This window comes from Amyelois transitella, chromosome 2, assembly GCF_032362555.1.
Source record: "Amyelois transitella isolate CPQ chromosome 2, ilAmyTran1.1, whole genome shotgun sequence".
NCBI lineage: Eukaryota > Metazoa > Arthropoda > Insecta > Lepidoptera > Pyralidae > Amyelois > Amyelois transitella.
The window spans coordinates 9,856,814-9,884,182 of NC_083505.1; the positions used below are offsets into that span (position 1 = coordinate 9,856,814).

At 35.2% G+C, this 27,369-nt stretch overlaps 5 protein-coding genes across 12 annotated transcripts in view; 3 read left to right on the top strand and 2 right to left on the bottom strand.

Annotated features, from left to right (window-relative positions):
• The first annotated feature begins 2,051 nt into the window (after positions 1 to 2,051).
• LOC106143586 (uncharacterized) lies at positions 2,052 to 4,037 on the top strand. Its single transcript, XM_013345715.2, has one exon. It carries the CDS (start codon positions 2,052 to 2,054, stop codon positions 4,035 to 4,037), a length of 1,986 nt encoding a protein of 661 aa, XP_013201169.2.
• A 2,663-nt stretch (positions 4,038 to 6,700) lies between these two features.
• Positions 6,701 to 8,258, top strand: LOC106143645 (uncharacterized protein C18orf19 homolog A). The gene is made up of 3 exons (XM_013345776.2): positions 6,701 to 7,232; positions 7,319 to 7,464; positions 7,896 to 8,258. Exons 1-3 carry the CDS (start codon positions 6,835 to 6,837, stop codon positions 8,132 to 8,134), a joined length of 783 nt encoding a protein of 260 aa, XP_013201230.1. The 5' UTR covers positions 6,701 to 6,834; the 3' UTR covers positions 8,135 to 8,258.
• A 1,344-nt stretch (positions 8,259 to 9,602) lies between these two features.
• LOC106129061 (LIM domain-containing protein jub) lies at positions 9,603 to 15,216 on the bottom strand. The gene is made up of 6 exons (XM_013327501.2): positions 13,527 to 15,216; positions 13,148 to 13,317; positions 12,826 to 12,888; positions 12,495 to 12,660; positions 11,915 to 12,055; positions 9,603 to 11,309 (listed from the first exon to the last, which is right to left on the bottom strand). Exons 1-6 carry the CDS (start codon positions 15,025 to 15,027, stop codon positions 11,200 to 11,202), a joined length of 2,151 nt encoding a protein of 716 aa, XP_013182955.1. The 5' UTR covers positions 15,028 to 15,216; the 3' UTR covers positions 9,603 to 11,199.
• A 2,336-nt stretch (positions 15,217 to 17,552) lies between these two features.
• On the top strand, positions 17,553 to 21,320 carry LOC106143685 (DNA-directed RNA polymerase II subunit RPB2). The gene has a single exon (XM_013345822.2). It carries the CDS (start codon positions 17,708 to 17,710, stop codon positions 21,236 to 21,238), a length of 3,531 nt encoding a protein of 1,176 aa, XP_013201276.1. The 5' UTR covers positions 17,553 to 17,707; the 3' UTR covers positions 21,239 to 21,320.
• An 881-nt stretch (positions 21,321 to 22,201) lies between these two features.
• The window catches only part of LOC106143684 (piezo-type mechanosensitive ion channel component), a 49,852-nt gene continuing 44,684 nt past the window's right edge, over positions 22,202 to 27,369 (bottom strand). For all 8 annotated transcript variants that reach the window (XM_060946359.1, XM_060946336.1, XM_060946343.1 and 5 more), the window contains 5 exons: positions 24,491 to 24,588; positions 24,063 to 24,163; positions 23,542 to 23,645; positions 23,080 to 23,221; positions 22,202 to 22,947 (listed from right to left, as the gene is read on the bottom strand). In XM_060946359.1, coding sequence (XP_060802342.1) covers positions 22,804 to 22,947; positions 23,080 to 23,221; positions 23,542 to 23,645; positions 24,063 to 24,163; positions 24,491 to 24,588 — 589 coding nt within the window. In that variant the 3' untranslated portion in view covers positions 22,202 to 22,803. The remainder of the gene's footprint in view (positions 22,948 to 23,079; positions 23,222 to 23,541; positions 23,646 to 24,062; positions 24,164 to 24,490; positions 24,589 to 27,369) is intronic.

The window sequence follows — 27,369 nt, forward strand, 5'->3', positions numbered from 1 at the left end:
GCCCGACCGCCATTTGACTTCTTTGCTCGAACTACAACGATCTGATCGCTATATCGCGATATTGTGTGACAGTATTTAATTGGCGACTAATTAAAGGTTAGTTAACGACTTGAAAATATTTTAGTATCCATAATTACTTTGGTATCTACTTATATATTCACACAACACCTTCATGAACATTTTTGTGAGTTGACTTGATAAATAAGGTTATTTTTCAAGTTAAACCTGTGCGGTGAGGTTAATAAATTGAATATGTAGTTTTTTTTATCTATCCGCCATCCCAAAAACAGTATTTTGTTTTTATGCCCTGATAATATATTTCCTTACTTCTTTCAAAATACTTTTAAAGTTTTAACTAAGTGGTAAAAAATCGAAAAAGGAATATTTTTAATGATTATATTACTTGGGTGGGTGGGTAGAAGCCAGGGTTAAAACCAGGAAGAAGAACATAGTCTACATATTCTCCTAATCCTCAGCGGGTATCCGTAAATGTTAAATCTAATATTTTCACATACTTACCTTTATAATTACTTCTTTACGGGGTTGACACGTTTATGTACTATGGACTAACGTCAGGTTGTTAGCCTGTAAGCAGTTCCATTTTCAATAAGTATTTAGAATGCGGTTTGAATATAACCTACAGTTTTATACCTAATTTAGTAAGTACAGCTACTGAAAAAGCATTCAAAAAAATTTGTGAGCTCTCGTTGCCTTTCTTCGATATGCAACATCCTTCATCATCCAAACTTACGAAGTGTATGAGACTCGTAGCAGTAGGAAATCTCGTTGAAGTTGAATCCTCTTAGAATAACAGGGTCTATTAATCAATCTTAAGGTAGGTAATTACATACTATCCTATTGAACTACCTTTAATAAAATTATGAGCTAAACTCATTGTACGTTTACATTTATTGGGAAATATTAATGATATGGATGGAAAATATTCCTTTATGGATACTGAGTATGGTATGGTCTATTTAGTTAATGGTTTTAAATTCAATTGTTTTTTTTACCATTTCTGCGAATTTGTTCCCGCCTTCGCGTCGCCTTCTGAAAAGAGACCACGGTCTGCCTTGACCAAGATTAAAGAATGGAAAAATTAGGTTATTACAGCAGTGCAACTGTCGTTTCACATCCAGTAGTTGGTTGACCCCTGGTTGATTAGATTGATTATTTTAATAACATGGGATAGATATATCAAAGTAGACTACAAAAAAATTCTTTGAATGGGGAGGGGGCTGTCTAGAATCGGTTCGGAAATACGCATGCGCGCAGCATCCGAAAGTATTCTCCTATTTTCAACTCTACTGCCACATTGGGGTTGAATAAAATCATGCTATCTCTGTTTGCAGTACATTGATGATAAAGACAGCCAGCGCTTAGACATAGGTACAATACTATTCACTCAAATAATGTTCGCTCAGCGGGTCCAACACCCGTCCCGGAGAATCCCTGACAGCTTAGGGAACAAAATTCATATCGCATTATCGTAACATATCAGTAAATATCACGTGTTCAATGACCTCTGTGCTTATATTATTTCGGAATTACAAAAGTGTGAAGTATGAGGTTTAATTATTGCTGCTACTGCCTTTCATATTCAAAGGCTTATTTCCAAAATATCTACGATATTATTATAGGTAAGTGAGAATTACGTGATCTGCATGCACCCGAAGTTAAGTCAGTATTTGTTCGATTTGAATTTACTAAAGCTTTTGATTTGTTGTTATTTTATTAATTCCCTATATTAGTAAAAATTTATAGAATTCATGTTATTTCGGAAAAACTTTAAATTGTTTATTTTGGGTTCTATGAAATAAAATTGAGCTTAAAGCTGTGAACTACGAAGATACATAAATCTTTGTACGAAGTATTAATAAGTTCGTCTCGAACTTAATGTTTATCTCAGCTCAGTCTGTCATCATACATGATGTGCCCATTTATTTATTAAAGTATTGATATAACTTCGTCATTGAAGTCAATACAATAGACAATAGAAGTGGAGGATTTGAGTATATATTATGTTCCCTATCATTTATTTATTTTGCAGCATGGGTCCTCTGGTCAAAAACGCTGCGAGAAGAGCTCGCTCTGTACCGGTCCGTATCAGGTACCTGTTCCTCCTGGCCACGGTCTGCGGAGGCAGCTTCTTTATATTCTGCATCAGCAGCAATACCCTCTTTTTCTTCAACAACGAGTTATCCCCGTCGACACACGGTACGCAGCAACGTAACACCGACGACCCTAGCGACTCCTTTACAATAAAAACCATAGGCTGTACCATCCCTAGACTTGATCCTTACCATAAGAGTATAAAAGATTTTATAAAACGACCACCTGAAGTTATTTGTCCAAGATCGAAAAACTATCTTCTTAGTAATAACGACACTCATATATGGATAGAAATGGACAACATGCAACATTACGATATAAGCAATGAATCAAACTTTTCGTGTTGCTACAGATCATTTTATCGGCCCTTGGCAATAACTGACGTGACCGCCAAAAACGCTGATGACAGAGTACGATACAACCCGTGTGTTTACTTCTTCTCGTACATCGAAGTTATGCACGAATTTGTTAGGGTGACGTGTGGTAATGGAGTCAAAACTGTCTACGATCAATTTTTTCTATTTGCGCCATTAAAAAAAATTTCCTCACAAAAAGATTACTTGAATATTGATACACCCCGGAAAATAAATAACACTTTGAACGTAATAGTTATGGGTATCGATGCAATTTCTAGGTTAAATTTTCAGAGGACTATGCCCAGGACCTTTGAATATCTAAGGAAAAAAGGTGCCATAGAATTGTTAGGATACAACAAAGTGGGTGATAATACCTTTCCCAATTTAGCACCTATGTTACTTGGATTGAGAGAAACGGAGCTGAAAAAAACGTGTTGGCCGAATTTGAAATCCAGATTTGATAATTGTCCTTTCATTTGGGAATGGTACAAAGAAGCTGGTTACTTGACCGCTCTCGGCGAAGATAGTGGACAGTTAGGAACATTTAACTACGGCAGATTCGGGTTTTTAAGCACTCCTACGGATTATTACATACGGACGTTTATTCGTGAAGCTGAACTTCGTGTCGGAAATACAAAAGATTATAATTCGTTTGTTTGTATGGGCAATAAACTTTTCTACGAAGTTCTTTTAGACTACATTCAATTATTAACAACAACATTGAAATCTTCAAGACTGTTTGGATTTTTCTGGGAAGTAACATTTAGCCATGACTTCCTGAATTATCCAATGTTGATGGATAAGAATTACGAAGCATTATTACATCATCTTGACAAAACTAAATATCTGGATGAAACAGTGTTGATATTGTTAAGTGATCACGGAATGAGATGGGGTGAGATTCGGAATACTAAGCAAGGCCGTTTGGAGGAACGCTTGCCCTTCGTCCACATATTAGTACCACCATCGTTTCAACAGAACTATAGTCTTGCGTACAATAATCTAAAAACCAATAGTCGACGTCTCTCAACTCCATTCGACATACATGCAACTCTATCGGATTTATTATATCTTGACGGTTTAAGAGATGATAATATTAAATCGAGAAGTAGAACTGCTTACGCCAACGACAGAAGCATAAGTTTGTTTTTACCCTTGCCCAGTAACAGGACCTGCAAAATGGCGGATGTTGATGACCATTGGTGTACTTGTCATAATTATACTGTGAAGCTGACAACTGACAGCCCTGAAGTTCAAGAAGCTGCTGTGAATCTTGTGAGGAAGATAAACTCTATGACAGCAGATTACCTGCAATGCGCTCGTCTTATTCTCGCTGATATTTTAGATGCTTCTGAGATAGTAGGGAGGACCCAACAGGACGAGGAAGGATGGAGAGAGATAGTACTGCTGATAAGGACGACCCCGGGAGACGGACTGTTCGAAGCAACTCTTCGTCGCGAAGCTGAAAAATGGGTAGTTGCTGGCGGTGTCAGTCGACTTAATCTCTACGGAGATCAAAGCCATTGTGTACATAATTATTTACTCAAATTATATTGTTACTGTAAATAATGATAATATAGCGGCAGTAGTTAGGTAGAATGTTCAACTAGAAATTATTGTAAATTAGTCCGTTGTCTGTGTTTTCTTAATACATACATATCTATACGAAACCAGAGCCTAGCTAGTGCTAGCTTAGTAGCTAGTGTATTAAAAAAGCTTCGTTAATATTCCATATCGTGTAAATGAGGGTGTGTACTATAGTAGGGTTTTATTAATTATTTTTCTACGCTTTTTTTATATTTAGATTATACAAAGAATCCCCAGTTCAAAACTTACCCGTAATAAGATTATCAAACTTTAATTAATTAATTGATGCCGTCAACATATTAATCTTATATAAATCTATTGAGGTAAATAAAAAAAAAGGGAAAGCTTAGACGTAGGTTAATAGTTACCGCAGCGCGGCGCTACGGCGTGACTACGAAAGCTTCGTAGCACAGGATCGTAGATTCGTAATTCGAAAAGAGTATAAAATTAAAATTTCTTTTATTAAAAAAAAAATTAATCCTATTTATGTAACTGGATGTTTACTTTTTAACCAATTTGTTTACATATTTATTCAAAAACATTAAACGACCGCTGTTATTCTTAAACGACTGTTGTTTTAAAAGTACTGGGGATTTTTACGTATGATTCATGAAAACGACAAATATGCCAGGTATTGCACTTGTCCATGGACGTAGTGCAATACAATTGCCAAATATTTTGTCATAATTTCTTTGAACTTTTATAGTAGCTAAGTAGATGTAGGTTGAAGCAATGAAACTGTGATATTTAAAAGAAAATTTTAATTATTAATAATTAGATACATATCTTGTATTGTTATACTGTAATGTTATAATATTATAACGTAAATAAATGTGAAGTTTATATAGAGAATATCATTAAATACAGGAGCTAGTATGGAATTTTTTTGCTCAAAAATATCCCGGCCTAAACATACAAATGTACTATAAAAATATATGCAGTATTTGTATTTAATTTATAATTAGTTTAGTTTAGCATCTACCAAATGAAGCTTATTTAGGTATTATTAAAAATATATAATACAGCCTAGAAAAACAATTGCCTACCTACGACATTGAGTTCATAATATACGTACCTACCTAGTAACTACATAGGGTATGTTACCTTTTTAAAATAGTATATTATTTACTGTAAGCTTATGTGTTCTATCATTACCAAGAGTAGGTAAGCATGACATGTTCTAATGTAACTGGCGAACCTAGTCAATAGAATTATAATTTTTTCGGCGATATTTTATGTTGTTGTAAAGTAGGTACTTAGATGAAATATTTTTTAAACGATGAAGATCAGTCTGCTTACAAAATATCATTTCGTTAGAGGACGGTGATTTTTTGTGTTATGTAAACACAAAAATTTTGATAAAAAATATGAATTAAATGACTTACAAAAACAATATTGTTTCATTTATCTTCAGTGAAAGTTCAGAAGCAAAAATGCGTTCGTAGCGCGTTGTGTTATTCTAAGATTGAGAAATATGCACATATAAATTCTTCGATGTTGGGAGTCTACCAAACTCATTTATTTATATACTTCACAAAATAAAATCTTTATACATATCATCACGTCTATACCCCTCGCGGGCTAGACAGAGCCAACAGTCTTAAAAAAGCTGAAAGTTCCCGTTCAGAAATGAGATTAAAATAGTGACGGGTTGCTAGCCCATCGCCTAAAAGAAGAATCCCAAGTTTATAAGCCAATCCCTTAGTCGCCTTTTACGACATCCATGGGAAAGGGCTGGAGAAATCGTATTCTTTTTTCTATCGGTGCCGGAAACCACACGGCACTATACAATTTACAATAGACGGATTTACTGCTAATAACATTATTTAACAATCGACCATTGTGTTAAGCAGATTTCAGATGTGGTTATAGATGCCTTAGTTATCTTTTCGTTTTATGTGAATTAATTATATACACTCTGCTCGAGAAGCTCAGGGTAGGCTCATCACTACTACACAAATTAGGTTTTTACACGAAGCGACTCTCGTTTGCCTACGCAACCTTTGCTTTGGGAGAACTTGTTACCTTATTTTACTGCGTTTCTTCACGATGTTTCCTACCGTAAGAACATCGATTGAGATTTAAACATTATACAGGAGATAGCTGTGCCACCTAATCTTGATTACATAGTGTGTATGAGGTTCAGGCCCCAGTATCTCCTAGCCCTAAGCCGTGTGGCCTTGGCCGCGGTGGAATTTCAACCTGTACCACACTGTCAGTTCATCACATTTGATTCAGGTAGGCACCTACACCGGTCTAACACTAACTCTCAAATAACGTCTAGTCTAGAAATAATCTTATTATCTACGATTATGAATGACAGAATTGAGATACAAAGATAGTGACAAGTTATACAATTATGCCGCCACCTAATGTGGAATCCAAAGGTTATAAGCTTTTCCCTTGATTGATTTTAACATGAGACTACTGGAACACAAACCATAACGCTTTTACTTTACTACTAGACCAGTATGAAAGAATATACCTAGACTATGTACCTATGTACATACATAGGTAGTCAAAGTGTTTTAACAAGGGTGTTTGCCAATGGCAAATAAATATGTTTTATACTTTGCTATAATTCTTTATTTGCCTTCATCACGAAAAAAATATCAACCTGTTGACATTGACAGTGACACTGACATTTACCGCCATGAAAGTCAAAATAAAACCACACAAATAAACTTGTCATTCCAACAAAAAAAATAGTTATAAAATTTTATTGACAAAAAATGAATAATAGATAGGTAGATTGTTAGAATTTATACAGTTTAAAGTCATGGCTTTTTTTCTTAGACCATACTATAGAAAACATTTTTTTCAAATCGTAACCCAACCGGCGAAATATTCCCTTCGAAAGAATAGTCCTATAAATGTTCTTACCAGTGGAATTTGCTATCAAAATAGTCAGATAAATAATCTTAAATCTGTATTCTGCACAAGGTCGATTCATCCAGTATTGGTACAGGTTAGACAGTATTCTTCTGAAAACTTAAAGAATGACAATAAGGAACCGACAGAAGAAACTAAGAAAATCAAGAAACAAGATGAATTCCCGAAACCTAATCTTTTTCAACGCTTCAAGCAAATGTATAGAGATTATTGGTATGTTTTATTACCGGTGCATATGACCACATCAGCTATTTGGTTTGGTGGATTCTACTATGCAGTTAGAAGGTAAGATCTAAATGATGTAATCCAGAGAAATAGACTTCAGAATAATAATTGAGAAAAATCTTCTATTTGACATGTATTTGTTTTAGCGGAGTAGATGTCCTTGCAATATTAGAGTGGATGGGGATAAGTGAGACATTGATGGCACCACTAAAAGACTCCAGTGCTGGATATTTTGCACTTGCTTTTGCTCTCTACAAGATTGCTACACCACTACGATATGCTGTAACTGTTGGTAATTAACATTTGATTCTTATTTTCATCATTTAGCCAAACATCTGAATGTGGCATAAGGCTGCTGGCTTTACCTTCCCCCTTAGGGATAAACATGTGAGTGTTTGTGGTTAAACCCATTAACTGCGGAAGTGGTTGAATCTATGTAGTTATCAGTCCTATAATCTGTGTCAATGGTTAAGTATGACTGATTTACATTCTTGTAACATAACACAACAAATGGCAAACACAATACATGACATGAGGCCCTTTGAATTTCGCAGATGGTCTGAATATAAATCATGATAAACATTCTGTTACATATTTTTCCTGATAATCTTGTGTGGTCTGAAATTTTACCTACATAATTTTAAAGAGATCTCAAAGATTATGTAGGTAAAATTTCAGACCAAAAATGAATTATGTAATTCATACATAATTAATTTTCTTCAGGCGGGACAACTGTTGCCATTAAGAAATTAACTGCAATTGGTTGGATAAAACCAGTTCCTTCTACTGAGCGCATCAAGGAAATGCTTCAAGAACAGAAGGATAGTCTTCAGGATAGATTCAAAGAAAGCAAAGAACACTATAAAAGCCAAATGTCAGAAAAACGCACACAAGTTATGGATGAGATGAGGAGGTATAAATCAGAAATGCGAAGTTTAAAAAACAAAGTTAAAAAAATGTAAATTTTTCATGCAATATTTTTGTTATATCATAATGTGGTCTAACCAAGTGAATTTATTTTATTAATTTCTAAGTATGTACTTCAGAACTGGAAAACTGTGACATGAATTAAAATATATATACGAATTTCTACTGTTATAAAATAATTTTATTTGTCAAATTATCTTCTTCATATGTACTTCAATGCGTTATTCCTACTGGATTCCATACATACATATAATCTCGCCTATATCCTTTACGAAGCAGACAGCCAACAGACTGATAGGCCATGTTCAGCTGTTCGTTTTAAGATTGAATTGGACAAGTTGCTAGCCGGTCGCCAATAAGAAAAATCCCAAGTTCTAGCCTTTCCCCTTAGAGGCGTTTTACGACAACCATGGGAAATAGATGGAGTGGCCTTATTCTTTTTTATTTTACTGCCAGGATCACACGGCATAAGTTAGCACGGTTAGTAAGTATCATCATTATAACGATTGACACTGAAGTGTGCTTTGAAGGTAACAGTCTGGAGATATTTAAATCAACTTTTTCTACCATAGTAGTACAAAACATTTAAGTAGAGCATACATTTCCACAAGTAGAATCGTCTTTCACCACATCACTCATTACATAACTATACGACGTACGTAATCAGACCTGTCATTCTACATATATGGAGCAGTGTTGGGCAACGGAAGCGACGGATGAAAGGAAACTGCATGCAGGTGAGATAAAAATTTTAAATTGAATGATGTGGAGTGTGACAAAAATGGATAAATATAATACGTAACGAGTATATAAGAGAAAGTATGAAAGTAGCCCCAATGAATGAAAAGATGAATGGTAATAAGCTGGGTTGGTACGAACAAACCATGAGAAGAGAGGAAGGTCATGTTACGAAAAGGGCCTTAAATATGGAAATGGTTTAAGAAAAAGGGGAAGACCGAAAAAGAGATGGATGGACAGCGTAAAGGATGGTTACCAGAATAGGAGTGAGATGGCAAGTGACAGAAATAATTGGAAAAAACTAACATACTGTGCCGACCCCACGTAAAAAGTGGAAAAAGGTAACGACAAAGATGACGTACGTAATCACGAGAATGATTTTCGCCTAGCCAAGAGGGGGTTTGACTTTTGGCTTGTTGAATATAAATTGTTTGTATAACTCGTGAATGACTCGTCTTGACTATCATCAGTGATAACCTGGTCTACTACTGAACTTTGCACATATGTATCAACTGCTAAAGATATATATATATACCTATATGTATATATATAATAATTTGAGCGGGTTTGACCTCAATCAGCCTGGTGGTATGCAAGCAGACGTTTAAGGTGGTGAACGCCCTCGAATAATCCCTATTCACTCTTGCCTTGAAAATCCCCAAGCTAACATAATTTGGATCCAAACTTTAAGTTTTACTCCCTCTTCTGCAGATAAATTAAAAATATATAATAAATAAAAATGCATTATTTAGAATACTTCGTTTATTTGTTTTCTTTATAAAATAATAAAAATAATTATAAAAGTAGGCATCTTACAAAAGTATTTAGTTTTATGCTGAATTAAAACTAATCACATTATCTGCATCAAAATTTACATATAAAAAAAACTAATCTTATGTTAAGTACACAACAGGACAGCACATCTGGAATGTTGCATGTTCCACCATTCTAATTAACAAATTTGTGACTACAAAATAAATAAATCTTGTAAAAACCATCGCACTGGTGTGCTGCCATATGCAGTGTTTAATTAAATAGTAAATGCATATAAAAGCTACAAATTAATTCTTTAATTAGATCTTATTTCTCTTATAAAACTACGCACAAATTAAGACAATTTCATGTTTTGTACCATTAAAAATTAAATAACTGTACCTAGCAACAATATCACATATGGGGTTGCTGAGCATACATATGACGATCAATCGGATCTTGCGTAATTTATTTTTGACAAGCTCGCACCGCCGCTTGTGAGATAACCAACCATACACAAAATTTACAACTTTAAAAGGGTTTACGCATTTTACTTTAAAAAATCCATAAATGCACACATTAATATCTTCAGTAAAAACTATTTAATTCAATTCCAGTACAATTATAATTTGTTCAGAATTACAATAAATCTAATGAATATCACAAAATTTCATTACATAACAAAGCTGGCCTCAGCAATAAACTTCAATAAACCTACACTATTTTTTAAATATAAAAAAATGCTTGATGTTAAATGTGTACAACATTTACCGAATTTGTTCCAACTTAGATAACAATTTGTCTGAGAAATAATTGTAGTTTGTTCAATTATTATACGACAATAGTGTAAATTTTGCAAGCCTGAATTAACTAACATAGTTTTAAGACAATACATATGACTACTTCTATTATGACCGTGCAGTCATTATGCATACTTTAGAGCCTATTTATTATCAAAGATATAGAAGAATGCTATCAAGAGTATTCTATGAAAGAGAGATTGTTAAATATACTACTCACTCCTACAGTAATTAATTGTAGTTCTTGAACATTTAATTTTCTAGATAGTGATACAAAACCACCATCACATTGTTCACGGTTCCCAAGCTTTAAAGTACAAGTACTCAGTATAAGGATCAAAATTTCAAACAATCATAAGTTAAATGAAAAAAACATTTCAGAAATTCGCATTTCACATCCAATAGTTGGGGTTTTTGACTTGAAGCAAAATAAAATTCAATATACAGAATTAAGATACATGTTCACAATTTTTTTTAAATCATGTGACCATTTTATTGTGAATACATATATTCCCGTTGGGTATAAAGGGTTGTACTATTTGTATGTCATTGTGACTCTGTTTGAAATTCATAAGTAATTTTAAAATTTTGATAATGGTCCAATTGTTATTTGTCTGTGCCCCAGACTTTAGCTGTTGTGGCAATTTCAGGATAAATAGATCATTATGTTCAGTACATTTTGTGTGAAAGTGTAACAATCTATCCTCACAATTTTTTGAATTTATAATAATAATTATAGGAAGTAGGATAAAATAGTCCCATTTTGAGCTTGTCACTCGAAGCTGCCAATACAATAGCGTAGTGCGAGCTCACCCCATGTACTGGTAGGAGGCGGGCGACAGGTGCGGCGACGGCGGCTGCCCCGGGCCCGAGGCCGCGCCGATGGTCGCCAGGTGACACGACCGGCACATCAGCCGACCTAACGAGTATCATCATTAGTAGAGTACTTCTATAAAGAAATTATAGAAGTACATCTATAATGTCTTCATGACTGTTGACTCTGTCTTCCCCGCAAGGGATATAAACATGATTGTATATATGTAAGTCTGTTCCTAACCATTCTTAGCAGGGTAGTACAAAAACCTCGAGAGTTTTTTTGATAAAGTTACTAACTACATTGAAAGTCAATAAGTCTTGCATTCTCTCTAGGTAATCTCGAAAGAAAAGAGAAAGACGATAAGATATTACTTTTCATTATTCGCGAATAATCAACTGTTGTATGACCTTTGCAAGCCAAGGGCTAGACAAGAACAAAAAAATGGATTGGTTGTTTTTTTTTGTTTGCCAAGGTTATATGTTTCATTTTTTTGTCAAGGTTATATTTTTCCTAACTCCCACGCGGTTTAATGTTATCTATTATTAATATCCTTCCGTCCCTTAAACAATTATTAACAATTCTGACTAAACCATTTGCTTCAAACAGCATATAAACGTGGCAATAATTTAATATGCCAATACTGACCCCAGAATTGTTCCCCGCTTTGTAAAATGAAAGTAACAGAAAAAGGATAAAATGTTTCTTACCTGCCAAAGGATAGCATCGTTTATCAGGTTCGTCAGTGAGCTGCATTCCGCAAACACAACACATGTAGCAGTCTACATGGAAATCTCTATCCATAGACACCACTCTCACTGTCTCATCCGTGCCTTCTACAGGGGTGATGCCTGGAAAAGAGACAGCAACTATACCATGTTTTATCCCTATTGAGGTAGGCAAATATAACAATATTGAAAAAATAGAATAGAATTATTTTCAAAATTGTATACAAGGTATCACTTATTGACGTCAAAGGTTCATGTTTAGCTGAATGACTTTATGATGAAATTGGCATGCAGATAGTCATTAGATGCTAGTCCAATGCCCAAAAGAATTCCAAGTATGAACCTTTCCTTTGATTGTATTTTACAATCTGCATGGGAAGAGATGTTTAAAAGATGAATCTATGAAAAAGTCTAAATACCAACAAAAAAAAGCTGGACATAGACAACTTTTGAATTGATTATTTTCTTTCACTACATCTGTTTAAAATAAATGTGTAAAGTATAATTAATTTTGGAAGAATTAGTGGGTATATTTGAATATTTAAGTCTCATAAAACCTTACCTTTCCCACAACTGGCACACTTAGGGGCAAACATACGGTGGTAGTCATTGACACAATAAATTTTGTTATCCATGTCCACTGTAAAGGGCACTCCATCCAGACATTCATTGCAAACACAGCACCGAAAACACCCTGGGTGATATGATTTACCCATAGCTTGCAATATCTGTAAAAGTTAGACAAAATTATTATTAAAATGTTTGCATGACAGTTTTTAATTTTTCTCTTTACTTATTTAGAATTTTAGAGAAAACTTAGTTCTTAATTAGATCCTAGTAGAAAATATAATATGTTAATTGGAAATAAATAAGATAAGAAAAAGTTGTCTCACCATTTCCATAATAAGATGTCCACAAATTGCACATTTTTCAGCTGTTTGTTGGAATCCTGAATACTGTAAAGAACAACATTTCGTTATTAAAGACTATGTATGTACAATATATTGTCAAAGTTGGAGAGAGCAAAAGAAGATCATAGCAGTGAAACATATCAGTGAGGGGGCAACTGGGAACATGCAAACATGAGAAAGAGATCTTTGATTATTAAATATGATTTGAATTGAGTATGTAACTACTTTTCAGTAATTATATTAAACTTATTCACAAGAATTGTATTGGATATCAACCAAATTTAAATAACGAGCATTTGCTTACCAAATAATCCTCCTCACAGTAAACTTTTCCATGGACATTGTAGAAGGCTTTCCCCCGCAAGGCTCGACCACAGGAGCAGCAGATGAAGCAGTTGGTGTGGTACAGGTTGTCCATGGCTTGGCAAGCCTGCTCAGCACCCGTCACTCCCACGCCACAAGTATGGCAAATACCTGTGTGAATGTGAATTACATGTATAAATACATGCACTAAGTATAGAAGACTTAGTTTAGAGACATACATAAAATTATGCTTTTTTTCTGGAGGGGTGGGCAGAGACTATCTTTCAACTTGCCAGTTGTTCTTCTAGATAACAACACCAATAAAACAAATATAATACATAATACATATCTACCATAAAACTAAAAAATACTTTGCTCACCAAAAAATTCTCCCTCTTCATCCTTTTTTTCCATTTCCTCTTCAAGTTGTCTTGTGAGCTCCTCAATCTTTCTCTGAGCTTCACTGGGCCCTGGAGGCCTAGGAGGTGTGATGCTGTAGGGCAGTAAACTTTTTCCACGCCCCCCTGATCCCCTGGAGCCTCCAGATAATTGTGACACTGAACTTGGAGTGGGACTAGGTGCTGGAGATGGAGACTGTGTAGGAGAACCCAATGATGTCATAGCAGATACCAAATTTCTTGAACCAATTGATGGATCAGATGCTATTGACACATTATCTCTATTAGCTGCAGCCAATGCTGACGGTGCAGCGCCCCCTGTCATACATACATAGTCTGAACCATTTTTGTCATCCACAATGTGCAACCTGCTGCCGGTGGCCAATTTAGAATTGTATGCAACACCATTGCTTACAGTAGATTTTTCCTTCCCAATGTTGTTGGCAAAACTAGGTTTAGGATGAAAAAACTTTGGACTAGCTGTTACTGTTTGTATCTCTGTGGCAATGTTAGCTTTTGGTCTCTGAGCACTTGGGGCTATAGAAGCATATATTGCTGTTGAAGGAATAGTTACAACCTTATCATCAAAATTAATACTGGCATTACTTTTTAGAAGAGCACTGACATCTGTGTATTTGGGAGGAGCAGATTTCATTATAGTGTAATCACTGCTTGGGTTATCTTGCGTCGTTGTGTAGGGGGGCGGGGGTGGAGCCTTATCTATTTTGCTCTTATCACTTACAACTTGTTGCACACTTCTACTTACATTACTAATTGGAACTTGTGGCCCAGGAGTTGAACCCTGTTGTATATAACGTTGATCATGACTTTGAGCCAATTTATATTCAATTTTTTTGTCACTATTGTCACTACAGTGCATATTTTCATAAACTGCTGGATTTAACTTCACTTTGGAAGTTACTGGTACTTGGGGCTGAGCTTTGCTGTAACGTGTGTCGTAATATCCGTCGGCAACAGCAGGGGAGCCTTGCTGATAAAGCTGATGATAAAATGGTCCTGAGGCGGGGCGCTGTTCGTTGTAATAGTCAATGTTTTCATAAACTGGAGGCTGATACTGAGAGGTAGGGTTAGCCGGAATCTCGTACAAATCTTCAGTTTGATAGCTAAGTGACCTTTGAGATATCGAATCGATCGAGCGCGTAGGACTGGCAGGCAACGCCGCAGTGTTTATGTCACGTTTGGTTAGAGATGCAATAGTCTCTACACGTTTAGGAGTAGCAAATTTAGAAGCAGCGATAACATTTGACCTTTCGTAAAAGCTATAATCCGGACGATTATTCTGTGTATTATCTAAAACAAAACTTTCTATTGCTCCGACAGGCCTGGCTTTGTTCAGAGAACTTGTATTGGTTGTTCCGTGCGCCTGCTCAGTTCCATTCTCATCTTTGTTTGATAATTTCAAATCTTGTAAACCAAGTATGCATCGTTGTTCCTCGGAGTTATTCCTTCTTGAAGAATCCATGTTTAGTTAGAAAAGGGGCAGCACTTATTTGCAAGAAAGGTATAAATATTAATCACACCAATGAATAAATCATTTTTTCTTTCCGTAAAGTTAAAATTAAATCTTCAAACAAAACATTGCTCGCAAATTGCTTTGCTTAGCTCCGAAAGAAAACCATAGACAAAATAGTGATGTGATTACAGTTGCATGAAAGTGATAATAATCTTATTTATAGTGATGTACGATGATATACCTACTTAGGGCATGTGGTGACATCAAGAACGTCCCACGCCATCTGTCAATCATAGCGAAGAATGTGTTATGGTCAGCCAATAGCTGCGAAGAGTGAAAATCACGCAAGCAAAGATTGTACAGATTGGAGCATAAATACAACCTCCATCTCAACATCATCAGAGCCGCGGTTCCCTATGCATGATTAATAATAAATACCTGTTATTTTGTTGTTTATTTAAAGACCATCTTTACATCAATTAATTTTTCTGCCACTTTTTCTTTAGTTCTTATAAAAAAAAGTTTTAATATTATCACTCACACGTGTCAATCCGCTTTGTGAGTTGTGTAAGTATTGGCTCCAGTAAATTTGAAACCGTTTTGATTCAATGGAATGGCTTCATCAATGGTTTGAAAACTCGATTGCCTGGACCTGGAAAGTCTTGAATAATTGCCTCGTGAAAATGGCCCATTAATGTGCACCAAAGCATTAGCCATAGTCACTATTTCTCAACACTAGTGAAGTTAAAAATTCACTCAATGTCAAAAATGACATGATGATCAATCAAATCAACGCCATCGGATTAGTCTTGCCAGAAGGTTACATTTGTAACCTTAAAGGTGATTTTTGAATTGCATTGGTTACTTTTAGGTTACACTAATGAAAAGGGTACTTTCAGGTGATTTTTCCGGATTTGTAAAATTAACTTTCAATTTTTTTTTAATAAATGCAATTCTTTTCATGTTGGTAAGCTTCGTTAGCATTGGAACAACACATTGTACTTTTCCTCTTTCACACTTACACTACTAGTACCTCGCTCACTCGCTTTCGCTTGATGCGAATTGATCCGACTGGATCAGATCGAAAGTCTATTAAACTAAAAAACTCTTACTTAATGAGTTTTTCTAATCCTACTACTATTATAAAGGCGAAAGTTTGTATGGATGTATGGATGTTTGTTACTCTTTCACGCAAAAACTACTGAACCGATTACCATGAAATTTGGTATGTAGGTAGCTGAAGACCCAGAATAACACATAGGCTACTTTTTATCCCAGAGTTCCCGCGGGATTGATAGGGTTTCCATGCGGACGAAGTCGCGGGCGGCCTCTAGTCCTACTACTATTATAAAGGCGAAAGTTTGTATGGATGTTTGTTACTCTTTCACGCAAAAACTACTGAACCGATTACCATGAAATTTGGTATGTAGGTAGCTGAAGACCCAGAATAACACATAGGCTACTTTTTATCCCAGAGTTCCCGCGGGATTGATAGGGTTTCCATGCGGACGAAGTCGCGGGCGGCCTCTAGTGTACTAATACTAATAATATATAGACAAGATATTAATAACAAGCACCGGCACCAATACAGTGCCGTGTGTTTCCCGGCACCAATATAAAAAAGAATAGGACCACTCCATTCTCTTTCCCATGGATGGCGTAAAAGGCGACTAAGGGATAGGCTTACAAACATGGGATTAGGCGATGGTCTAGCAACCTGTCACTATTTGAATCTCAATTCTATCATTAAGCCAAATAGCTGAATGTGGCCGTTCAGTCTTTTAAAGACTGTTGGCTCTGTCTAACCCGCAAGGGATATAAACGTGACCATATGTATGTATGTACTAATAACAAGCAATACCTAATATACTGCATGTTATTTACTAGTAAACTATTGTCTTAGATTTTTTCAATTTGATTTGATAGAGGAGTAAAATAATAAAATGACAGGTGGCGCACACACCATAAGGGATATAGACGTGACCGTATGTATATACGCTACGCTAGTTTCGCTGCTGTCATCGTCTTAATGTATAAATGTTATTATATACTAGCTGTGCCCGCAATTTCGTCCACGTGGAATAGTTATTTTGGGCATCATTGAAGCCCTCAAGGATGAATAAATTTCCCCGTTTTTTTATATTCCATTATTACCATGCTCCTTATAGTTGCAGCGTGGTGTTATATAGCCTAAAGCCTACTTCGATAAATGGTCTATTCAACGCAAAAAGAATTTTCAATTCGAACTTGTAGTTCTGAGATTTGCGTTTTCAATCATACAACCTCTAAAGCTTTATAATATTAGTATAGATGATCAATATAAACAAATCAAAAAATGCGGACAAGTGCTCAAATACTGATCTAGGTTTCTGTAAATCAATATAACAAATATTATATTCTATTCTATCAACTTATGATACCTTTCCAGTAAAATCATATTAAAGGTTATTTTTTTTACAAAAAAGGTTAGTTTTTTATATATTTTAGGTGATTTCTGACACGACCAACTGGCAACACTATCGGATCGTCACTCACCGTCACTTGGCTTGGTTGTTCACCTCCGCACGGTCCGCCATCACCATTTCGTCACGAAAGCTTTTATCCTGCTTGTTTGTATGTACAAATTTTGTGATTACTACTAAATAACTACCTACGTACCTTATCGAGTTCGCCATAACACCCCGCAAAGATGTATGATACCGAAGATGATCAATATGAGGAAGAAGATGTTGAAGAAATTTCTACAGAACTTTGGCAAGAAGCCTGCTGGATAGTTATCAACGCTTACTTTGATGAAAAGGGTCTAGTACGACAACAATTAGATAGTTTTGATGAGTTTATCCAAATGTCAGTTCAACGCATTGTAGAAGATTCACCACCTATAGAACTGCAAGCTGAAGCACAACATTCATCAGGTGAAATAGAGACTCCTCCAAGGTACTTGTTGAAATTTGATCAAATTTATCTTTCCAAGCCTACTCACTGGGAGAAAGATGGTGCACCATCCCCTATGATGCCTAATGAAGCTCGACTTCGTAATCTCACTTATTCAGCCCCTTTGTATGTTGACATCACGAAAACAATTGTCAAGGAAAATGAAGATCCAATTGAAACCCAACATCAAAAGACATTTATAGGTAAAATACCCATCATGCTTCGATCAACATATTGCCTATTGAGCCATCTTACTGACAGAGATTTGACAGAGTTGAATGAGTGCCCACTTGATCCTGGTGGTTACTTCATAATTAATGGATCAGAGAAGGTACTGATTGCTCAAGAAAAGATGGCTACAAATACTGTGTATGTATTTAGTATGAAAGATGGAAAATATGCATACAAAACTGAAATAAGGTCTTGTTTGGAACATAGTTCAAGGCCCACATCTACTCTGTGGGTCAATATGATGGCCAGAGGTGGACAAAGTATAAAAAAATCTGCTATTGGGCAACGCATAATTGCTATCGTACCATACATCAAACAAGAAATCCCTATTATGATTGTATTTAGGGCACTTGGGTTTGTTGCTGATAGAGATATTTTAGAACACATCATATATGATTTTGATGATCCTGAAATGATGGAAATGGTAAAACCATCCTTAGATGAAGCCTTTGTTTTCCAAGAGCAAAATGTTGCACTTAATTTCATAGGTTCAAGAGGTGCCCGCCCTGGTGTTACAAAAGATAAACGCATAAAGTATGCCAGAGAAATTCTACAGAAAGAAATGTTGCCACATGTTGGAGTGTCAGATTTTTGTGAAACCAAAAAGACATATTTCTTGGGCTATATGGTCCATAGATTGTTATTAGCTGCCTTGGGTCGTCGTGAGTTGGATGACAGAGATCATTATGGCAATAAGAGACTTGATTTGGCTGGTCCATTGTTAGCTTTCTTGTTTAGAGGGCTGTTTAAAAATTTATTGAAAGAAGTAAGAATGTTTGCCCAGAAGTTTATTGACAGAGGGAAGGATTTCAACCTTGAACTTGCTATCAAAACAAGAATAATTACTGATGGCCTTCGTTATTCTCTAGCTACAGGCAATTGGGGAGATCAGAAAAAAGCTCATCAAGCTAGAGCTGGAGTATCACAGGTGTTGAACAGATTGACGTTTGCCTCCACATTATCACATTTACGTCGTGTCAACTCTCCTATTGGGCGAGATGGTAAATTAGCTAAACCTCGCCAGTTGCACAATACATTATGGGGTATGATCTGTCCTGCTGAAACTCCTGAAGGTGCTGCTGTAGGACTTGTTAAAAACTTAGCTTTGATGGCTTACATTTCTGTAGGCAGTCAACCATCTCCTATTCTGGAGTTTTTGGAAGAGTGGTCCATGGAAAATTTGGAAGAAATTGCACCATCAGCCATCGCTGATGCAACAAAAATATTTGTTAATGGCTGTTGGGTGGGTATTCACAGGGACCCGGAACAATTAATGGCCACCCTGAGAAAGCTGAGGCGTCAAATGGACATTATTGTGTCTGAAGTCAGTATGATTCGTGATATAAGAGACAGGGAAATTAGAATTTATACAGATGCTGGTAGAATTTGCCGACCTTTATTGATAGTGGAAAACGGAACATTGTTATTGAAGAAAAAACACATTGACAATCTAAAAGAAAGAGATTATAATAATTATGGATGGCAAAATCTTGTGGCTAGTGGGGTAGTAGAATATATTGATACATTGGAAGAAGAAACCGTCATGATAGCTATGAGTTCTGAAGATTTGGCCCAAATTAAAGAATATGCTTACTGCAACACATATACTCATTGTGAGATACACCCTGCTATGATATTAGGAGTTTGTGCATCCATTATTCCATTCCCTGATCACAATCAAAGTCCAAGGAATACATATCAAAGTGCTATGGGTAAACAAGCTATGGGTGTGTACATAACCAACTTTCATGTTCGTATGGATACTCTTGCTCATGTACTTTATTATCCACACAAACCACTGGTAACAACACGCTCAATGGAATATTTGCGGTTTAGAGAACTCCCAGCTGGTATTAACTCAATTGTAGCTATATTGTGTTACACAGGATATAATCAAGAAGACAGTGTCATTTTAAATGCATCTGCTGTAGAAAGAGGATTCTTTAGATCTGTGTTCTATAGATCCTATAAAGACTCAGAATCTAAAAGAATAGGGGATCAAGAGGAGCAATTTGAAAAGCCTACCAGACAGACATGTCAGGGAATGAGAAATGCTTTATATGATAAACTGGATGATGATGGTATTATTGCCCCAGGAATTCGTGTGTCGGGTGATGATGTTGTTATTGGCAAGACAATCACTCTACCTGAAAATGATGATGAATTGGAAGGAACTACAAAGCGTTTCACAAAACGTGATGCATCTACATTTTTACGTAACAGTGAAACTGGTATTGTAGATCAGGTGATGTTGACACTAAATAGTGAAGGGTACAAATTTTGTAAAATCCGTGTACGTTCCGTACGTATTCCACAGATAGGTGATAAATTTGCATCTCGTCATGGGCAAAAAGGAACATGTGGAATACAATATCGTCAAGAAGACATGCCATTTACCTGTGAAGGCCTTACTCCTGATATTATAATTAATCCTCATGCTATCCCATCTCGTATGACTATTGGGCATTTAATTGAATGTATTCAAGGTAAAGTGTCATCCAACAAAGGAGAGATTGGTGATGCAACTCCCTTCAATGATGCTGTAAATGTGCAAAAAATTTCGTCACTGTTGCAAGAATATGGTTATCATCTTCGTGGAAATGAAGTAATGTATAATGGACATACAGGACGAAAGATCAACGCCCAAGTATTTTTGGGTCCAACATATTACCAACGTCTTAAACATATGGTAGATGACAAAATTCATTCCAGGGCTAGAGGACCGGTCCAAATTTTAGTTAGACAACCCATGGAGGGAAGAGCTCGAGATGGTGGGTTGCGTTTTGGTGAAATGGAACGGGATTGTCAAATAGCTCATGGAGCAGCACAATTCCTACGCGAGCGCCTTTTCGAAGTATCAGATCCCTATCGTATCCATGTTTGTAACTTCTGCGGTTTGATTGCCATAGCCAATCTGAGGAACAATACATTTGAGTGTAAAGGCTGCAAGAATAAAACTCAGATTTCGCAAATTCGTTTACCATATGCGGCGAAGCTACTTTTCCAAGAACTAATGTCAATGAATATTGCACCAAGATTGATGGTAATAAATTGAAATTAAGATACTAATTACGTAAGCATTACTGACATACCATGTATTTGAAAAAATGTTTTATTGAATAAAAATTTCTAGAATATTTTGGTATTTTTTTATTATCACAAATATGATACATTTAAATGCAGCTTATTCAACAATCACGATATAAAAGTGTACAATCATTCATACTTCTTCATACAATTATTGTACTTATTACAAATGCAAAAAGTCTGAGGTATAGATATAAAGTTCATTGTAAGAAATGGAAGTGCTTGATTTTATTCAAGATTACATTACGTATTTACAAAACAACAGCTCGATTGTAACACAAGCATCAATATAATCGAAGAAATAAATACAACAAGTAAACTATTGATATCAAATAACAAAGACTAGTTCTATATGTTCTAATAAGATCTAAACTTCTTACACTATCAACATAATAGAAAATTGAGATTACGTTTGGAACAGTGGCGGATGAAAAAACGATTTATGTCAACTTGAGATTTATCGAATGCTTGCTGATGCACAAATGTGCTACATTATGTTGTGACCAATTCTTGACTATAACTCGAAGAATACGAAATATTGGTATGAAGGTAGTCTTAAATGAACATTTTCATTCTGCCACTTCCAATCAAACATATGGTACATATTTATTATGTTCATATGCAACAACAGAAAACTCATGCAACAACAAATATAAATATTAAAAAAAAAACAATAAATTAATGAACTGGAATTTAAAGGATAAGCAAAGTCTTAATTAACGTTGACGCAGAGAGCTATATATACTTCTTCATTGAGTCTACATTCAGAACGTACGAATTGTAAAAAAGCCAGTGGTACATAAATAGAAAAATATAAGACACCTGTCCATAAGTCTTGTTGATATTGGGCGGTTCGATCGGTCGGTAAATGGTTATGTTCTAAAAGCATTTCGAACTCAAAAAGTTACAAATGGTAATAAATTGTGCGTCCCATTAAATAAGTATAGTTTAAATTTTATTGAATATCTGATAAAATAGACATATTGCGTTTATTCTTAGAGATATTTACCGTTTTCTATACAACTTTCTAGTTTTAATTCATTCTCAAAATTAAGTAATAATGCCCGTTTAAAAATATCACCTAAAACATAAATGAAGGCTGTATCAAGATAATTTACTCCTAAATTGACTTTCATTTATATAGTAGGTCATAAAGACTGCACGAGCCATTAGCTATACTTAAGAATTTACTTATATTTTGTAAAGAACAAAGACTGAACAAGTAGTGAATACAAGCAAGTAACGCAGAGTCAAAGTTGTTTCACTTTTCAGCCACCATCACATCCAAAAACTAAACTTAGTGCTTGACGTGTTATATTCGAAGTCAATTAGCTGTGACCTACTAGCCAATTACTTCATAATTGTGCAATACATTTATCTCTTGAATGAATAAAAACTGAAATGCCCTGTTTGCCTTTACAAGTCTTTTTGCAATAAATGCACCTATTGGCGTTTTGTTTCAGCACAGCTGTTTTATTTACGGATTTTTCAATGTTGAGACTGTTACCGCTTCTTTACAAATTAATTAAGGGTTCAATGTGAGGGCGGAAGCGCTCGCTGTTCTTCTGGCTCTTCTTTCGGTCGACTCCATTTTATCATGGTCTCTGGAGATCGGTAGAGGAACACCAGTTTTGCGAACAAGTCTTCTTCTAATGCCAACTCGAGGGCTTCACGTACCTAGAAATGTAAACTCAGTGAGTAGATTAGTCAGAAAGTTGTGTATGACTCATGAACTCCTTACTAGAAAGCATACAACTGCGATGAATGATAGTGAGGATACATTACTGTTGTGATAAAATAAAAACTGACCAAGTAAATATCCAGGCACAGCTGTAGAACTCTGTCGACGTTCGGTAAGTCGTCGAACATGATCTTAGTGTAGATTCCAGAGAAGAAACCTCGCAGTATACGTGAAGCCAAGAACACGAACGTTGTGTACAATCCAATGATACTACAAGAACAGAAAAAATAAGAATAAAATATCCATAATATATTTATTTGCCATCGACCACCGAATCGAATATTAGGAAGTACACAAACGCGAAGATATATAGTTTTTCCTGCAGCAAAGATGTACCATACCTACATATTAACCTTTTCCTTGATTGACTTTTACCTGGCACACACTACGTGGTTTTGTTTTTACTACTAGACCAGCATGCAAACAACTATTTATGAAATTGATTCTTTTGCTAAGCTTTAATGGGAAAAAAATTGGGAACAAACAAATTCGTCCAGCGGGTCTCATCCTATCAGAAAATGTCAACCTACCCGCTTCCGGAGATAAAGTCGAGCGTCTCCGGGAACAGCTTGTCGTTGAATGTGAACATGACCAGCATGTCGCAATTGTTCCTGGGGATCGACCGCAGCTTCTCCTGTTACCAAATCGAGGTACAATTTAGAAGACATTGATGAAAAATTTACTATAAACTGATAAATTGTTACTGTTTTAAAAAGATACGTTTTTTTTTTCGTTGTAGATAAGGCTAACAGTCAAGAGTCTCGAAAGCCACGTGTTGCGTGGCTTATTAAAGTGACAGGCTTTCGCCTAAAAAAAGGGAATTAAAGAGTTTTTAAGCCTTCCCCTTGATGACTTTTTCAATCTTCGTAGAAAGAGAATCAGCTAACATATAGGTACCTACTATGTATGGTATTTCATCGTCACTGGAAGAAATTTTAGTGCGATAATGAAGCCTTTTCTCTTTTGTTTTGTTAATATGCCTGTGTCATTTATTATACATGGATTAATAAACAGTAAACTAAACTGAATAAAAACGTGAAATGTAACGTACCCGGGGCGCGCAAGATTCGTGCACGCGCCAGTACATCATCCTCTTGTCGGCGTCTCTCTCCAATCTCAGTTTCACGTCCCTGTACATTCTGGCATCTGACTCTGTACAATTAATTTAAAAAAATATTAAGTAAGTATTTCATAGCTAAGTTAGTAATAATAATATACAACCACATACAAAAGTATAAAAAAGTGCTAGTAGTAAGTAGTTTTTTTAAATCATAATCGCTGTAGCGGACTGTCCACTGGCCTGTATTCTTATGATTGTAACCAGTCGCACTGATATTATTGGTGCGACCATGGATCTTTATGTGGAAAGCTCTGCTTCCTCTTTGATAGTAAATTTTATAACATTTACATTTAAGTTCTCCATTAATTAATATCACAAGTCGTCAAAAAAGAAAAGAAAATAAAAGTTATACCACTTACCTTCTTCTGTATCGGATGCTATGAGCTGGAACGTTGGTTTAGCTGTGCCTTTATTGAATACTTTTACGAATTTAGGGAACAATTGTGGCACTGTTAACCTGTCAAAAAAATATTTTTTTGTAAAATGTGAGAGGTTAAAACGATACGAGTGATTCTTCCGTTTCGTTCAAATCTCAACGATTTTGAATAATATTTTTTTTTTAATCGATTTTTAAAAACAGTTACATATAATCATTCGGGTACCTTTCAAGTATAGATTATCAGTAAAGGCCTTCATGAAAAAGCTTTCATTGTCAAGAAAATAGCTGGAATGTAATGAACCCACGGAAGGTAATGAAATAAGTACGGAAGGTAATGCTTGAATTTGGAAAGTAATGAAATAAAATTAAATATGACGGGAGTGTAATGATTTCGTATGGAAAGTAATGAATAATCAGAATGATCTCTCTCTCTCCTCATGACCAAACCATCTTAACATACCCTTTTCTATTCCTGTAACTACATCTTCTTTCACATCGCAACATTCCCTTATCACGCTGTTCCTCCGTTCACTCAATTTCCACCCATCATACTCCTTAACGCTCTCATTTCCACTGCATTTATTCTGCTTTCGTGCTTCTTTTGCCATACCCAACTTTCATTCCCATACATTAAAAATGTTATAAAATGTAACGGATAAGTTAACATTATAAACAATAAGTAGGAACTCTCAAGAATTAAATTAGTAATCAGTCTAATCAAAGTTACAATCAGTCATTTTTACTTATTTAAAATTAATATTTAGTAAATTTTTATACATAACTTGCCCTCTTCTAAATTCTTCCAGCTCATTCAAACGTTGCAAAATTTGTGATTCGGGTATTCATCATCGCTAATTCATCATTCATTCATCATTTTGTTTGATTCATCATCGCTAATTAGCGGCCATCCAAATTTTTTAGACTTGCCCTGACCTTTCCTTAAAAAAATATTTTATACTGTAGAGAACTTTGCACTCTATTTAAAATTTTACCGATAAAATTGGGACTAACTCTTGGGCCATGTTCAAAACTGGTTGTAAGTGTGCCCATATAGCAGAAGCATCGTGCTTTATATTTTCGCTTATTGTGCAAAAAGAATTATGAATGACTACTTTGGTTTCCTGATCATAAAAATATAAAACTCCTGTATGCAAAGAGATTTGTTGGCGGCTTCCACCGAAATGAAAACTTTGTATTTCTTCATTATATTTTAATAAATAATTTTCGCTGAAGTCTATATGGCATATGACTTCACTAGGAGATAAATCACATTGCAGATTCTTAATAGCGGAATATTGCATTGTTATATTCAAAACACTATTGTTTCTTCAAAAAACTACCAGTAGAGTTTCGAACTTCATAATGACGTTACGTGGTAAATCTTCCTTTTTCTTTTTTAATGTAACTCTCTTGTTTTTTTTTCATCTTTTCCTACGTAGTCTTGCTTCTCAAAAATCCATTCATGATAAATAATAGTTTTCCGATTGTCAAATTCCTGGTACGTCGTGACTCTATTTTTGCAGATTTTGCACTTTCTCTCTAAACAATGTCTTTCGTACACACTACAACATAAATTGTTCAAAACCTCAAATGAAGAATTTTCTGTGATTATATTAGCTTCCTTTAAAAATGTAATAATAAGTTCAATGTTAGAGTGCAGCTTGCATTGGCACGTGTCTCTTTTTGATGAAGGTTGAATTATCGAGAATGGTCTATATTTGCAGAATACTGAGTAATGTATATGGCCCCATTTCTTACAAAACTTCGCATGTAAATTTTTCATATTATCGGTTAAATATATTTTTTGTTTTTTTAATGCTCCTTTTTTTAATAAATTCGTTTTTTCCTGGCGCCATTTTACTGTTTACATCGTCTTGTAGAAAATTTTCAACACTGTTTTAGTTTCGCAGTTTTATTATCTCGATTTTTTTTTCAGTTAATTTCTTTCTCATAGCTAAAGTAATATTTGACAATATCCCATACTTTTTGAACCTCGAATTATCAATTATATCTCCAGCAAAAGCTCCTCTTTCCTCTTTTTTCGGAAGGCTTTTGTGTTTTTCTGATCCTCCTCGACAAACTGTTTCATTAAACAAAACTTCTTTTTCACTTCTTGTACCTTTTTTATGACTTCATCTACTTTCTTTTCTATGCTATCTTGAATCTTATCTTTTTGTAACTTCCGCTCCATAAATTAATGTCTTCTTAAAATCGCTTTCTCATTTTTTTTAGTTTGTCAATATCATTCTGTAAGATTGTTATTGCTTTTTTAGATCTGTATCGCAATTTTCTCATTGCGCTTGAAATACTAGTTTTTTGATGCACTAAATGTGACTTCGATGTACTTTGGCTTGATGTGGATTCTTCTTGTAACACAAGAGGGTCGCGTATTGTAGGATCTGAATGTTTATAATTTCCTCAGTTTCACTACTGGGTGGAGAGTTGTCTATTAAAATTCTTTGAAATTTTTCTGCTCTTTCAGCTTATTTAAATATTTTTTGGAGATTTCTCTTTTGTCGTGCCGTCATCTCTGTTATACTTAGGACTTGTTTCTTTTCTTTTTTTTACAAGGTATTTCCTCTTTTGTTTCCCCTTCTCTAATTTGTATTTTTCAGGATCCGCCTTGATTTCTGCGTATTTTACCTTCTTTCGCAATCTGTCTTTAGCAAATTTTTCTTCTTTAGTTTCCTGTTTCTTCGGCTTCGACATTATTGCAGATGTATCTAAAAAACAAAACTAAGCAAAATAACCGAATATTTCACGAAACCTTCTTTATTAATAAGGTACCTACTTATTCCGTTCGTTCAGTAGTTTTTCAGTTTATTGCGAACAGACAGAAAGGCAGACAGAAAGAAAAAA

Coding starts and splice junctions, on each gene's coding strand:
- LOC106143685 (XM_013345822.2), top strand. CDS start 17,708: ATGTATGATACCGAAGATGATCAATATGAGGAAGAAGATGTTGAAGAA.
- LOC106129061 (XM_013327501.2), bottom strand. CDS start 15,027: ATGGATTCTTCAAGAAGGAATAACTCCGAGGAACAACGATGCATACTT. Junction 12,889..13,147: donor ACTGTGAGGAGGATTATTTG/GTAAGCAAATGC, acceptor TGTTCTTTACAG/TATTCAGGATTCCAACAAAC. Junction 12,661..12,825: donor GACATCTTATTATGGAAATG/GTGAGACAACTT, acceptor TAACTTTTACAG/ATATTGCAAGCTATGGGTAA.
- LOC106143586 (XM_013345715.2), top strand. CDS start 2,052: ATGGGTCCTCTGGTCAAAAACGCTGCGAGAAGAGCTCGCTCTGTACCG.
- LOC106143645 (XM_013345776.2), top strand. CDS start 6,835: ATGGCTTTTTTTCTTAGACCATACTATAGAAAACATTTTTTTCAAATC. Junction 7,233..7,318: donor TTCTACTATGCAGTTAGAAG/GTAAGATCTAAA, acceptor TATTTGTTTTAG/CGGAGTAGATGTCCTTGCAA. Junction 7,465..7,895: donor ACGATATGCTGTAACTGTTG/GTAATTAACATT, acceptor AATTTTCTTCAG/GCGGGACAACTGTTGCCATT.